At 47.4% G+C, this 14,713-nt stretch overlaps 1 protein-coding gene across 1 annotated transcript in view; it reads right to left on the bottom strand.

The window, feature by feature from the left end:
- ZNF541 (zinc finger protein 541) overlaps nucleotides 1-14,713 on the bottom strand; it is a 37,292-nt gene that overhangs the window by 18,574 nt on the left and 4,005 nt on the right. Inside the window, exons 4-9 of the mRNA XM_048501723.1 lie at nucleotides 12,785-12,977; nucleotides 10,039-10,179; nucleotides 8,817-9,150; nucleotides 7,242-7,305; nucleotides 1,806-1,948; nucleotides 650-753 (exon numbers count right to left, since the gene is read on the bottom strand). Of these exons, the coding sequence (XP_048357680.1) occupies nucleotides 650-753; nucleotides 1,806-1,948; nucleotides 7,242-7,305; nucleotides 8,817-9,150; nucleotides 10,039-10,179; nucleotides 12,785-12,977 (979 nt within the window). The remainder of the gene's footprint in view (nucleotides 1-649; nucleotides 754-1,805; nucleotides 1,949-7,241; nucleotides 7,306-8,816; nucleotides 9,151-10,038; nucleotides 10,180-12,784; nucleotides 12,978-14,713) is intronic.

Below are 14,713 nucleotides of genomic sequence, written 5' to 3'. Positions count from 1 at the left end.
CTGGGAATCAAACCCGGTTCCTCCAGATCAGAGTGCACCTGCTCTTAGCCACTGCTCTTAGCCACTACGCCACTGCTGCTCCCAAAAGCTGCCACCACAGCATAAGATTGTCAGTGTGTGACTGACGGTACGCTACGGCAGCCATGTCATGACTGGCTCCGCCTCCTGCAGCAGCCATTTTGTGGTAGCTATTTTGTGACTCCGTTTTGTGACTCCGCCCACCACACCACCGTTTTGTGACTCCGCCCACCACACGAAGTCGAAATCCCAAAGATGCCTGTGGGCTCAAAAAGGTTGGGGAGGCCTGCAGTTTTGGAGATCCAAATTTAAAAGATAAATCAACATGTGCTCCAACAGAACACTGCCAGCTTCTGAGCCTCTTATTGATAGAAAGGAAACCATGGTTTGTTCTTCAGCGGGCAATTAGCTTTGTACTCCTTTCATCTCACTAGAAGAGGAAATGTATATTGGGAAGAGGAGGTGGGAATGTGATACATTTTAACCTTTTTGTTCTTTTGAAGCCTACGTATTTACAATAAACGCCGTGACATCTGAAGAACAGCTCCAGCACAACAAAGATGTTCTCCGTGGCATAATGAGAAGCAAGGTTTAAGACTATTTTGTCTAAGATTAATATACAACGTCTTACCAAAATATTTCCTTGGGCCTCATGAAGACAGTGCATGGCTAGTTCTATGTTGGTTCCTCCCCCTGGCATTGCGCTGGAGCAGGCCAATTTTAATAGATCTGTTACTGCAAGTGAGATTTTTTTAAAAAAAGCATTAACAAGGTTTGCACGGGAAATTTAAAAACACAAGAGTATAGAGGAAAATAAAGAGTTTGGATTTATATTCCCCTTTTCTCAATCATAAGGGCTCAAACTGGTTTACAAACCCCTTCCTTTCCTCTCCCCACATCAGACACCTGGTGAGGCAGGTAGGGCTGAGAGAGTTCAAAGGGAACTGGGAATAACCAAGATTATTCATCAAATACAGACCAAAAAATCACGTGACGCACGTGTGATGCGCAGTGGCTCGTGCATATTACAATTATTTTTACAGTGTATAAACATACACTGAATGCAATTGATATTAATAATCTCTACTCTCATTACAGATAACGCCGAAGGGAGAACTTCAGAGAGAGAGAGAGAGAGAGAGAGAGAGAGAGAGAGAGAGAGAGAGAGAGTGAGTGTGTTTGGATTTATATCCCCCCTTTCTCTCCTGTAGGAGACTCAAAGGGGCTGACAATCTCCTTGCCCTTCCCCCCTCACAACAAACACCCTGTGAGGTGGGTGGGGCTGAGAGAGCTCTGAGAAGCTGTGACTCGCCCAAGGTCACCCAGCTGGCATGTGTAGGAGTGCACAGGCTAATCTCAATTCCCCAGATAAGCCTCCACAACTCAAGCGGCAAGGCTGGGAATCAAACCCGGTTCCTCCAGATCAGAGTGCACCTGCTCTTAGCCACTGCTCTTAGCCATTACGCCACTGCTTCAGTAACACCGATGCAGTTAAACAACCTCCTTCAATGTTATCAACCAAGATTACCCAGCAAGCTTCATGTGGAGGAGCAGGGAAACAAAACCAGTTCACCAGATAAGAGTCCGCTGCTCATGTGGAGGAGAAGGGAATCAAACCTGGTTCTCCAGATTAGAGTCCACCTGCTCTTAACCACTACACCATGCTGGCAATAGCTGGGGGTGGTGGCGGTGGTGGCGGTGGTGGTGGTGGTGTGTGTGTGTGTGTGTGTGTGTGTGTGTGTGTGTTGGGGGGAGGTTACACACAGGAGAAGAAGTTGCCAACATGCCTCTTTTCTGTGTTTCCTTGTTGGTTGTGATGTCTCCCCATGGCTTCCACACTAAAGAAGCTGGATGTTCATAATTATCCAAGGATGACACATCTTGCAGGTCAGGTATTTCTGCTTGAAAACGACTTCCAATGTTGATATGCCTGAAATAACAGCCGAAAAGGAAATGAATATATTGTCTGATGACCAATAAGGAGAGGCAGGTGGAAAGGAAGACACAAAACAAACAGGTAAAGAATATCCATTGGGCTACACTTAAAAGTTAAATAGTTTCTACATGAAGGGGTGCTCTGTAAAGGCTGAAAATGGAACACTTCTGTGAAGCCTAAAGCAAAACAATACTAAACTGGCGCACTGAGCAAGGAGAAAAGATGTCCCTTCACCCTGAGTTTGCTAGATCTCAGGGTAGTTTTACTATGGATCTTTTAAAGTCTAGATCAGTGTTTCCCAACCTTTTTGAGGTCAGGGTACCCTTGACCTCACTCTTCATATCTCATGGTACCCCTGCCGCCACCCTCCCATTGCTCTTGCTTGCCACACCGCCACCTTCCCCTCCCAGGGTGAAAGGAAGCACTGGGGGTGGTGGTGGTTGCTGACCTTGTGGCAGGCCCTGCCCCATGGGCCAGCTCCATGTCCTTGCTGGCGCCAGTGGGAGACACCACAAAAATTAGGGGGGGGGGGTAGTGTTGCCGTGGTACCCCTGGGACGTGCTCAAGGCACCCCAGGGTACCACGGAACCCTGGTTGAGAATGGCTGGTCTAGATGATGTTCAAAAGTGAAGACAAAGATTTTTTTTTATTTTGATAAAGCAGCAGACAGAGCTGGTTAGGAAATTTCTGACTAATCAATATTCGAGACCGCATCACCCCATATGTCCCCACACGGCCTCTTCGTTCAGTAGAGGCCAACTTACTGGTGGTCCCTGGCCCCTCGATGATGCAGCTGGCCTCCACACGGGCCAGGGCCTTTACGGCTCTGGCCCTGGCCTGGTGGAACGCTCTCCCACCAGCTGTCCGGGCCCTGCGGGACCTCGGTGAATTCCGCAGGGCCTGTAAGACGGAGCTGTTCCGCCGGACCTTTGGAGGGACCGGCCGCTGATGGTGCCCCTCACCCCTTGGCTCTTACATCCGAGCCTGATACCATCTGAGGGGACTCGCCGATCCTCCCTTTGGGAAAGAATTTAATAATGGGTTACTGGGCGCCAACTACTTTATAACTATTAGCACCATAGCTAGTCTCTCGCTGCTTTTATAGATTTTAATTAAATTATGATGGTTTTATGATTGTATTTATTACATGTTGTTCACCGCCTGGAGCCCTTTGGGGATAGGGCGGTATAAAAGTCCAAAAAATAAATAAATAAAAATAAATAAAATATTCCCCTATCTTTTCTGTTTGATATACGCTGTCGCTCCTGCATATTCACAACTTGTCAGGTGTAAACACCTTCCCTTAACAATGCAATTGGTTGGACCGGATTCTATACACAATGATCTCATCGCTTTCACCACTTTGCTGATTAACACAGGAGTGGGGAAATGGCTGTAGCAGGACAGAAAATAATAAAACTGCCCCCCTCCCTCCCCCCCCCACAACGAACCAGGTTCCAGCAAAACCCATTCCCCTCACATCTCGACATCTAACAAGCAACAGCTACTGGATCCAGTCTAACTGTCCCTCAAAGGCTCCAGAGGCCATAACTGGGTTTTCACCCCAGAAGGCTGATGACAATGCTGATGAGTCACAGGTGCCTCGGGAAAGGCCTGAGAAACATCTCAACATTTTGTCTTACAAGTGACTTATCCGGTTTCAGATAATTTTTTTTAAACTAGGAAGAACTCATCCAGCTGGCCTCTACTAGGGCCAGAACCGTAAAGGTCCTGGCCCCCCTCTGGTGGAACAGGATCCCTAGGGAGACCAGGGCCCTGCAGGACTTGTCGAGTTTCTGCAGGGCCTGCAAAACGGACCGGTTCTGCCAGGTATTTGGCCAGCCGGGCTGAGTGGACTCCATCGTCCCGGCCACCGGTGGGCTTGGTGGGGTGGGGTGGGGGGATGTTTTTATTGTCATCTGAGTTTTTTTCTGGTTTTATTTTAGTGTTGTAATGTTATAGGTTTTAATGTTATTATTATTTGTTGTGCGCTGCCCTGAGCCTTTCAGGGGAGGGTAGCTAAATAAGTCCAAAGAGTGAGTGAGTGAGTGAGTGAGTGAGTGAGTGAGTGAGTGAGTGAGTGAGTGAGTGAGTGTGTGTGTGTGTGTGTGTGTGTGAGAGAGAGAGAGAGAGAGAGAGAGAGAGAGAGTGTGTGTGTGTGTGTGTGTGTGTGTGTGTGTGTGTGTGTGTGTGTGAGAGAGAGAGAGAGAGAGAGAGAGAGAGAGAGAGAGAGAGTGAGTGAGATAAGATTTGGCCCACGGGCTACGATCACAAGACCACGCGGAACTGTCCTATATCAAATCAGACTCTTGGACTGTCAAAGTCAGTGCTGCCTACTCATAAGAACATAAGAACAAGCCAGCTGGATCAGACCAGAGTCCATCTAGTCCAGCTCTCTGCTACTCGCAGTGGCCCACCAGGTGCCTTTGGGAGCTCACATGCAGGAGGTGAAAGCAATGGCCTTCTACGGCTGTTGCTCCCGATCACCTGGTCTGTTAAGGCATTTGCAATCTCAGATCAAAGAGGATCAAGATTGGTAGCCATAGACCAACTTCTCCTCCATAAATCTGTCCAAGCCCCTTTTAAAGCTATCCAGGTTAGTGGCCATCACCCCCTCCTGTGGCAGCATATTCCAAACACCCATCACACGTTACTCAGACTGGCAGCAGCTCTCCAGGCTCTCAGGCATTGCCTACTCAAACTGGTAGCTGCTGTTCAGAGTCTCAGGTAAAGGTGTTTCACGTTACCTACCACCTGATCCTTTCAACCGGAAATGCCAGGGATTGAATCTGGATCGTCTACATTTTATATTTATTCATTTACTTATATTTATAACCTGCCCGTCCCCGTAGGGCTCAGGGTGGTGAACAATAATAACGATAAAACAGTACAAAACAGAATCACCATAAAAGCATGAAACCATTTAAAACAATAACAACAGATGGTGCCATCCCATACCCTTAACACATCCCTGGGAGGCCACAGACAAACAAGTTGGTTCAGTTCAGACCCGGCTGGCCAGATACAAAAGCCTGGCAGAACAGCTCCATTTTAAAGGCCACAAAATGGCAGCCACACCTCACCCTCAATCACACAGTGGAGATTCTTGTGCTGTGGCGGCAGCTGCTGTCAAAGCAATGTTTTTAACCATTTACACCGTCAATCAAATCTCCGTCAACTGGAAATCCTGCTGGGTAGAAGCATTGCCTGGCCTCAGCCACTATCTAAAAACACTTGGACGGCACTGGGAAGGATGAGGAACCCAATCATAACCTGTTAAATGGCTGTGAAACAGCTCCTGTTGCTTATGAACGAAGCACCGAACACAAACTTGGGGTGCTGTGTGGTTTCCGGGCTGTATGGCCGTGTTCTAGCAGCATTCTCTCCTGCATTCTCTCAGAGGATCTAAAGATGCCAGCCACAGATGCAGGCGAAACGTCAGGAGAGAATGCTGCTAGAACACGGCCATACAGCCCGGAAACCACACAGCACCCCAGCGATTCCGGCCGTGAAAGCCTTCGACAATACATTGAACACAAACTTGTTCATGGTTGACTGATGTGAGATTCTTGCCCTGTGTGTTGAGGGAAGGCAGCATGAAGTGCCTTTGCAAGGGGGCAACAAAGTTAGAGGAAGATGAGAGGTAATCCTATTTCAAGCAGGTTGAGAACAGCCAGTGTGGAAGAAACAGTGCAGAAAAGGTTCAGGCTGCACTAGGAATGCAACAGCATGCTTAAAGATACACAATGGAAGAAATCTTCCTGAATTTAATATTGATCTGAAGTTTCCAATGAATCAACGCCTTCATTAGAAGAAGAAGAAGAAGAAGTAGAAGAAGAGGAGGAGTAGGAGTAGGAGGAGTAGTTTGGATTTATATCCTCCCTTTCTCTCCTGCAGGAGACTCAAAGGGGCTGACAATCTCCTTGCCCTTCCCCCCTCACAACAAACACCCTGTGAGGTGGGCGGGGCTGAGAGAGCTCTGAGAAGCTGTGACTAGCCCAAGGTCACTCAGCTGGCGTGTGAGGGAGTGCAGAGGCTAATCTGAATTCCCCAGATAAGCCTCCACAGCTCAGGCGGCAGAGCTGGGAATCAAACCCGGTTCCTCCAGATTAGATACACGAGCTCTTAACCTCCTATGCCACTGCTGCTTGCCTGTTTCGGCATAGCAACCCTGGACTTCCTTGGCGGTCTCCAACAAAACAGATAATCTGGGCAGACCCTGCTCGGCTTCTGAGATCGGAGAAGATCAGGCTGGCCTGGAACATCCAGGACACAGCAAATCTCACTATTCCAGGCCAAAGGCCAGTTCACATTGCTGATAGCTCCTGTGACAGATTGCTTAGCTTTTATTTCCCTGAAAATACAAGGGAATATACTTACACCCACAAATTGCTTCTCCACCAGCATACGAACTCTACATCCTAATAGCGTCATTTAGTCAGTTTGCGTATACCACCTTTTCATTTCCCCCACCCCCGCCTGCAGAGGCGTACTGTGCCCAGTGTGCACTCTGCATTTTCCGTGCCCGCCCTGGCGCCCCGCCCCCAACACACACACTTACCTTAGCTCAGCCTGAAAGTGCAGGCTGGAAAAAGCAGCCTGTTCACTTGAGGCTGGTGGGAACTACACTTCCCAGGAGACCTTGGGACATGCAAGGTCTACTGGGAAGTGTAGTTCCTACCAGGCTGTGTTCAGCCTCAAGTGAACAGGCTGCTTTTCCAGCTGCCACTTTCAGGCTGAACTAAGGTAAGTGTAGGAGGGACGGGGGGGGGGGGGGGGGCACTGCCAAAGGGGGGGGGGGCGATCTCCCCCCAGGCACATGCCCAGTGCAATGCGCACCCCCCTGTCCCCTGGGAGCTCCGCCTCTGCCCACCTGGTTTGTTTAAAAGAGAACAAGAGATACACAAAGCGCTCCTGGCACATTTAGCAAAGGGCTTTCTTCCCCCACCATGTTATTTTACAAGAAGCTGAATATCCAGGAAATAAAAGCTCCGCATATGTTGACAAGTTATCACTTTATTCTTCCTACCCTGTTTCCCCGAATATAAGACATCCCCAGAAAATAAGACATAGTAGAGGTTTTGCTGAAGTGCGAAATATAAGGCATTCCCCAAAAGTAAGACGTAGCAAAGTTTTTGCTTGGAAGCATGCCCGACGAACAGAACACAGAAAAACAAGACATCCCCTGAAAATAAGACATAGCACATCTTTGGGAGCAAAAATTAATATAAGACACTGTCTTATTTTCGGGGAAACACGGTATCACTGCTATCATCTCTGCACTTACGGTTCAATACTGATTTGGGTGGTATCTTTCACAAGAGAGAACAAAAGGGATCCATCCATGCCATCTGAAATTTAACACAAACAGCAATCAAATATTAGGAACGCAATGAAAAAGAAAAAGCTTTTCTTAACCATAAGGAGACTTGTAGGGGATTGCAAACTCCTTTCCCTTCCTCTCCCCACAACAGACACTTTGTGAGGCAGGTGAGGCTGAGAGAGTTCAGAGAGCACTGGGGCTGGCCCAAGGTCACCCAGCAGGCTTCATGTGGAGGAGTGGGGAATCACACCTGGTTCGCATGTGGCAGAGTGGGGAATCAAATCCAGTTCTGCAGATTAGAGTCCCCCTGCTCTTAACAACTACACCACAAAGAATGGTCCCCAAGCCCTTGACCTCCTGTTGATCATTTTCCTTTAAAGCCCAGTAACATGTTCTCACATATTTTTGGAACTTCCTTTGACCTACGTGTAGCTAATTAGGAAAGTAGTTTTCCCCCCTATTAGATAGGAGAATCCAGAAACATATTTTCCAGTCCCTTTCTCCCCGCAGCTCATGTGCCACTATCAATGATTCTCAGGCAGCTGCACCTTTCAATTACTTTAGATGAGCTAAAAACAGGGGCAGAAACATCTTTCTCCCTCAAGAACTGCCTCCTCTTCTCATCAAGTACAAATCAGAATGACAACTCAAAGATTCTTATTTGGAAGGGTCTGTCTCCTCCCCATTCCAGAATCCCTGGAAGGAAAAGTGATGGGCAGTGACAGATCCCACCTGTGAGAGTTCCAAGCCTCCCCTTTAATAGGGACAGCATCGGGATAATGACAACTACTGGACCCTGAGTGCATCATCGAGCCCACAAAATGTGCAATTAAAAAAAATCATATAAAAATCACAAGCACTTGACAAGTTAGTAAGAGGCAATTGCTTGCATGTCAATCCAGAAAGCTTCCATGCCGGTTTTGTTAAGAACATAAGAACATAAGAACTAGCCTGCTGGATCAGACCAGAGTCCATCTAGTCCAGCACTCTGCTACTCGCAGTGGCCCACCAGGTGCCTTTGGGAGATCACATGCAGGATATGAAAGCAAGGGCCTTCTGCTGCTGCTTCTGAGCACCTGTCTGCTAAGGCATTTGCAATCTGAGATCAAGGAGGATCAAGATTGGTAGCCACAGATCGACTTCTCCTCCATAAATCTGTCCAAGCCCCCTTTAAAGCTATCCAGGTTAGTGGCCATCACCCCCTCCTGTGGCAGCATGTTCCAAACACCAATCACACGTTGCGTGAAGAAGTGTTTCCTTTCATTAGTCCTAATTCTTTCCCCCAGCATTTTCAATGGATGCCCCCTGGTTCTAGTATTGTGAGAAAGAGAAAAAAAAAATTCTCTCTGTCAACATTCTCTAGCCCATGCATCATTTTATAGACTTCAATCATATCCCCCCTCAGGCGTTGTTAAGCAGGACTTGAACTGCTTCTTTTCCATATGCATAAAAGCGCTGTGCCGATTTTCCGAGCGGCAAAGGGAGCGGACAATGAGCCACCACAGCTGTTTGCTTATGGTTGAGGGTTGTTTTCATTACCTAGGACAGAGGGGTATATTTTGGAGGAACCGGTGTTTGCAGAGGAAGAACACAGCGTGTTGAAGTACAGCCCCGAGCCCTCGCGGATAGGGCTGAGCATGGGAGGAGGCGTGTAAAGAGAACACTGGACCAAGCCCTGCAGCAGGTAGTCCATCAGGAAGACAGTCGAGCGAAGGTTACTCTGGTAGCATCCTCCAGTGCCAGCCTGTATCTCATTGCAGGTTGGGGCCGGAGGCGGAATGAACAGCGACTTTGGACGATTCCGTCTCTTCCTCTTCTTTTGCGGAACACCTTCTTGAAGACCGTCATCGTCCTGAGTTTCCTTCTCATCAACCTGAAAAGACAGGGGCAGATGGGAAGATTTTAAATTGCTACTTGGTGGCAAAAAACTGGGAGGGGAACTACACAGCGCTGTATCCACAAGCATGCCACACTTGAACCTAGTTTCATACTGGAATCCAGTGCACTTCTGAGAATACTTTGGGTAGAAACATAAAGCTGGGAGGAACCCCGATAGGTCCTCTAGTCCAACTCCCTGCAAATACCTTCCACTAGTGATCCCTGCTCTGTGCCCAGCATACTACCCGGGGGGCACTAACTCAAGACGATTCAGGACACACAGTCAAGGAAATATCTCCACTATAAAGACTGTATCGGTTTTACACCACTTTAACTGTTCTGCTTTGAACTAAAGGACCCTGGGAATTGTAGTTCAGGGAGGTGCTGTTAAACATTCCTTACGCTCCCCTCTCTGTAATTACAGTTCCCACAGTGCAAAGGCCAAGACACAGAATTACAAATCAAAATACCCCTAGTTTGCCATTCATTTCGGCCCAGGTGGTCTTAGGGGACCCACTCTCTCCCAGCCTTGGTGACAATATTGCTCTACCATATAAGGCTTGTTCAGAAGAACAACAAAATAGCATATAGCACCCTGAACACTCTATAAAAGTACAACCTAAATATGCTTGCCTCTAACTAGAAGAAGGAATCTAACATTTGAGCCGTACAGAAATGTTATTCCTGAACATAACTACGTTCAAAGCCCCTAGAATTTAAATCTGCTTGATGCCAGTTTTGTGCTGACGCAGACTGCTCCCCAGCACTCTGCACAGGGCAGGTATTTACACAAGGAGGCTCGCAAAGTCCTGATGGGAGGCTACTATCAGTAAGCTCCCAAGCAATTAAAAAATTGAATACAACACTGCAAATTGCCACCCACTTTGTTCTCTTGCTGCTGGTTTGCTGCTGTGACGGGCACTGAGACGGGCATGACCAGAGGGACAGTGGCAGCTCCATCATCCAGAGATCTTTTGGTTCCAGGAGATACATCTCCATCCCCTGCTGGCTTGGAGGACAGTTTCTGAAGCGGAAGGTGTTCTGCCTCAAACACCTGAAGGGAAATGAAAAAAATGGGTTCTAGCAATCCTGAGGCTAGTTGTTTTATTTCAGTTTCTGTTCTGAGAAGAAGAGTATGGATTTATACCCCACCTTTCTCTCCTGTAAGGAGACTCAAGGTGGCTTACAAGCTCCTTTCCCTTCCTCTCCCCACAACAGGCACCTTGTGAGGTAGGGGGGGCTGAGAGAGTTCCGAAGAACTGTGACTAGCCCAAGGTCACCCAGCAGGAACGTAGGAGCGGGGAAACACATCTGGTTCACCAGATAAGCCTCTGCCACTCAGGTGGAGGAGTGGGGAATCAAACCCGGTTCTCCTGATTAGAATCCACCTGTTCTTAACCACTACATGACGCTGACTCGCAAAATCTGCTTCGCAAAATCTGGAGGCAGGTAACAACAATTTCAAGGTTTTAAAGGGGTGCCTTTTCGACATCAGAAGCACTTTGCAGAAATCACGCCACTTCTGAAACTATGACTGCAAGCGAAAGCGACTTTAAGGGCCCAGAAGCCTGAGCTACTTGGAGGGTGAAATTCAAATGCGGCTGGCCAAAGCCACACACTTTCCTGTTCTTGTAGGCAGCCTTCTTATTTTCAGTCCAAACTGATGTTCAACCCGTTTCAAATCCTGGTTGAAAACAACCCCTGGACACTTATTAGGCGAAGGCAGCCCCCTGCGCAAGCACTGGGTCATTGCTGACTTGTGGGGTGACGTCACATCATGTTTACTAGGCAGACTTTGTTAACGGGGTGGCTTGCCCGTGCCTTCTCCAGTCTCCTACACCTAACCCCCAGCAAGCTTAATACTCATTGTACCGACCTCAGAAGGAGGGCAGGCTGAGACAACCTTGAAGCAGCTACCTGACTTCTGTCGGGATCAAACTCAGGTTGTGAGCAGAGCTTTGACTGCAGTACTGCTGCTGGCCACTTGGGGCTTCTATTGCCACTGCGGGGCTCCTATTGCCACAATTACCACTGACAACTCTCTGTGTTGCTGTGGCTAAGCCAGGATAGGGGTGGGATGAGAGCAGGAATCCCATTGGTGTTTCATCTTTCAGCCATAATTAAAGCGAAAACCACTGTGATGTCTGCACTGGTCCCTCAAAGAGGAGAATGGGGCTGAAACCTGAAAGCAGCCCCTTAAGTTTGCGGCTTTTACTCACTTAATTTGTTTGTATCCCGCCTTTCTCCCCAGTGGGCACCCAAAGCAGCATACGTTGCTCTCCTCTCCTCCAGTTTATCCTCACTACAAACCTATGGGGTGTGTTAGGTTGAAAGAGTATGACCCAGCTGTCAGGCTGGTCGCCACATCTCAAAAAGGATATCGAAGAGATAGAAAAAGCGCAGAGAAGGGCAACGAGGATGATTGAGGGACTGGAGCACCTTCCTTATGAGGAGAGGCTGCAGCGTTTGGGACTCTTTAGTTTGGAGAGGAGACGTCTGAGGGGGGGATATGATTGAAGTCTATAAAATTATGCATGGGGTAGAAAATGTTGACAGAGAGAAATTTTTCTCTCTTTCTCACAATACTAGAACCAGGGGGCATTCATTGAAAATGCTGGGGGGAAGAATTAGGACTAATAAAAGGAAACACTGCTTCACACAACGTGTGATTGGTGTTTGGAATATGCTGCCACCGGAGGTGGTGATGGCCACTAACATGGATAGCTTTAAAAGGGGCTTGGATAGATTTATGGAGAAGTCGATTTATGGCTACCAATCTTGATCCTCTTTGATCTGAGATTGCAAAGGCCTTAGCAGACCAGGTGCTCGGGAGCAGTAGCAGCAGTAGAAGGCCCTTGCTTTCACATCCTGCATGTGAGCTCCCAAAGGCACCTGGTAGGCCACTGCGAGTAGCAGAGGGCTGGACTAGATGGACTCTGGTCTGACCCAGCAGGCTCTTTCTTATGTTCATATGTTCTAGGCCAGGGGTAGGGAACCTGCGGCTCTTCAGATGTTCAGGAACTACAATTCCCATCAGCCCCTACCAGCATGGCCAATTGGCCATGCTGACAGAGGCTGATGGGAATTGTAGTTCCTGAACATCTGGAGAGCCGCAGGTTCCCTACCCCTGTTCTAGGCAACTGGGAAGGGGAGTGAGAAGTCTGGATGGAAAAGTAGGGGTGCCCAGGCCAGACAGATGCTTATCTCGTCCTTTGGCCTTGGAGTTCGGTCTCTCTAGTTCACAGCTTTCCTTTGTAGTTGGGTGGCACGGGAAAAGGTGGGAGGAGGAATGAGCACTGGGGTGATTTACTGGGGTTTGGGAAAAGACAACTCAGAATTGGCTTTTCCTCTGCTGGCCACTGATGCTTTCCAAATAAAGCCTTTTTGAACCAATGGTTTTGGAGTCTTGTTTGGTCTCAGATCCAGGGCTTGACACCAGGGGACATTCACAAAACAAGTGAGGATTCGAATTCAGCTCTTCTGGGTTCTGCTCTGGGACTCAGGGCTGTCCGGTACTGTCAGGATGTGAATCCAGATTTTGCTGGCCAAAGTCCAACACTTTGTACATAGCACACGCCTTGCCGATGTAACTTCAAGTGTTACACAAACAACATTAGTAGGTTTACTACTTGGGGGTCTGAATCCGATTTCTCTTTTACCTTCTCTGAAAAAGCCTGCCACTGCTCGCTGAAGAAACACCTGTGGCTGTTCAGTCCTCGCTCCGTACAGAACAGCTGGCCGCAGGTCCTGCAAACAAAACTGTTTTCATGCTGACTCCTGCCTCCGGGGCCTCCTCCAGACTTACTCCCGATGGCAGAAATGCTGGAATTTAGAGGGGGAAAAAAATGATAGGAACATGTACCACTATGATGCTAAATTTCCAGTGTTTTGCAATTCAGCTTTAGTTCCTGTTACAAGAACATTTACATTTCCTGCCTTACAGCTCTTTTATATAAGTCTGCCTGGGAAAAGAAAGCTTCTACAGTTCATTTACCAGCAAACTGTTAACTAGTGAAGAAAAACCCAATGGGAAATCAGATGTAAGTAATCGCTGAAGGAGAGAGAGTGGCTGCAATCCAAAGAGCTCCTCGGGGGCTCTGCCAGCACAAGTATATTTTTAATGCTCCCCCCCCACTCCCTTTAAAGAGGTGACCCCTGTGCCTTATCACAATCTGCTTTTGAAACTCCTATACAAAGAGGTGTTGGCATCTTGTCCTTTGGCCTGCCTGCCTTCACATCTTCTCTCTGTGCAAATAGTAGCAAATCCATTATTAATAATTATTAAGCAGGTGCAGATGCGGATTGGAACCCCTCTATTAGCATAACCGCTCCTGATTGGCTTTTTACAAACCCAGCCTCTAACTTGCAAGATATCGATCAGTTCATGTCACAGGGCAGCGGTCCTAAAGCATTTGGATTTATAAAGAGAGGCAACTCCCTTTTTATTCATTCTTCCTAACGGCTAGATACTTGGAAGACTTGGAAACTTGGGCCCTTTGAAATGGCTTCAAGAAGAAACTTTAAAAACATTCAGGCTGTAGACATGTTGATCTGCAGTAAAACCGCAGTAGCACCTGAATTCAGTAGCACCTCAGAGGACAACAAGAGCTACAGAGTGTAAGCTTTTGGGAATCAATGTTCCCTCTGTCACGATATCTGATGATGGGAAATTTGATTCTTATAACCTTATAAGCTTCTAAGGTGCTACTGGTCTTGAATCTAGCTCTGTTTGCATGTCTCTTTATACCGGAACGGAAAAGTTTGCTTTTCAGCCTGATGTAGACGTTACATTTTTTCTTGTATGTTCTGAATTCCAAATGATATGTATTGGTCAATAATACAAATATGCTTCTAGATTACACAGTGCATCAATACATTTAACCCTGTGACTACTTATGCTTAAATACTCTGTGTGCCACATGGATGTTTTGCTTTCATGAGAAAGTTTAACACCCCTCTGTACAAATGGCTAGGGGAATAAAAGGAAGTCCCTCCATGGTGGTGGCAGAGGATAATTTTTGTGACTTTAGTAGGGAAAAGCTGATGGCCATGAAGGCTAAGAGGGTGATGCAGATTTCGACACGACTCCAGGTCTTTCACAACTATTACCACCACTTTTCTGCAAAGAACATGGCTCTATGGCAGTGATTGCGAACCTTTTTGAGACCGAGTGCCCAAATTGCAACCCAAAACCCATTTATTTATCGCAAAGTGCCAACACGGCAATTTAATCTGAATACTGAGGTTTTAGTTTAGGAAAAATGGTTGGCTCCGAGGCGTGCGTTACTTGGGAGTAAGCTTAGTCTTATTCGGTGGCTTTGCTTTGAAGCAACCATGCAACTCTTCCAATGGGTGAATCATGACCCTAGGAGGGTTTACTCAGAAGCAAGCCCCATTGCCACCAACCGAGCTTACTCCCAGGTAAAGGATCGCGCTTTAGTTCTTCGCATGAAAATCAGTGGGGTTTAACAGTGCTTAACAGTGCATAACCATCTACACTGCTTCCCCAAAACTAGGTCTTAGGTTTAATGCTAATAATAATAATAATAATTTAATGC

Source organism: Sphaerodactylus townsendi, linkage group LG06 (assembly GCF_021028975.2).
Source record: "Sphaerodactylus townsendi isolate TG3544 linkage group LG06, MPM_Stown_v2.3, whole genome shotgun sequence".
Lineage (NCBI taxonomy): Eukaryota > Metazoa > Chordata > Lepidosauria > Squamata > Sphaerodactylidae > Sphaerodactylus > Sphaerodactylus townsendi.
This window is presented reverse-complemented; position numbering and strand designations above follow the sequence as displayed.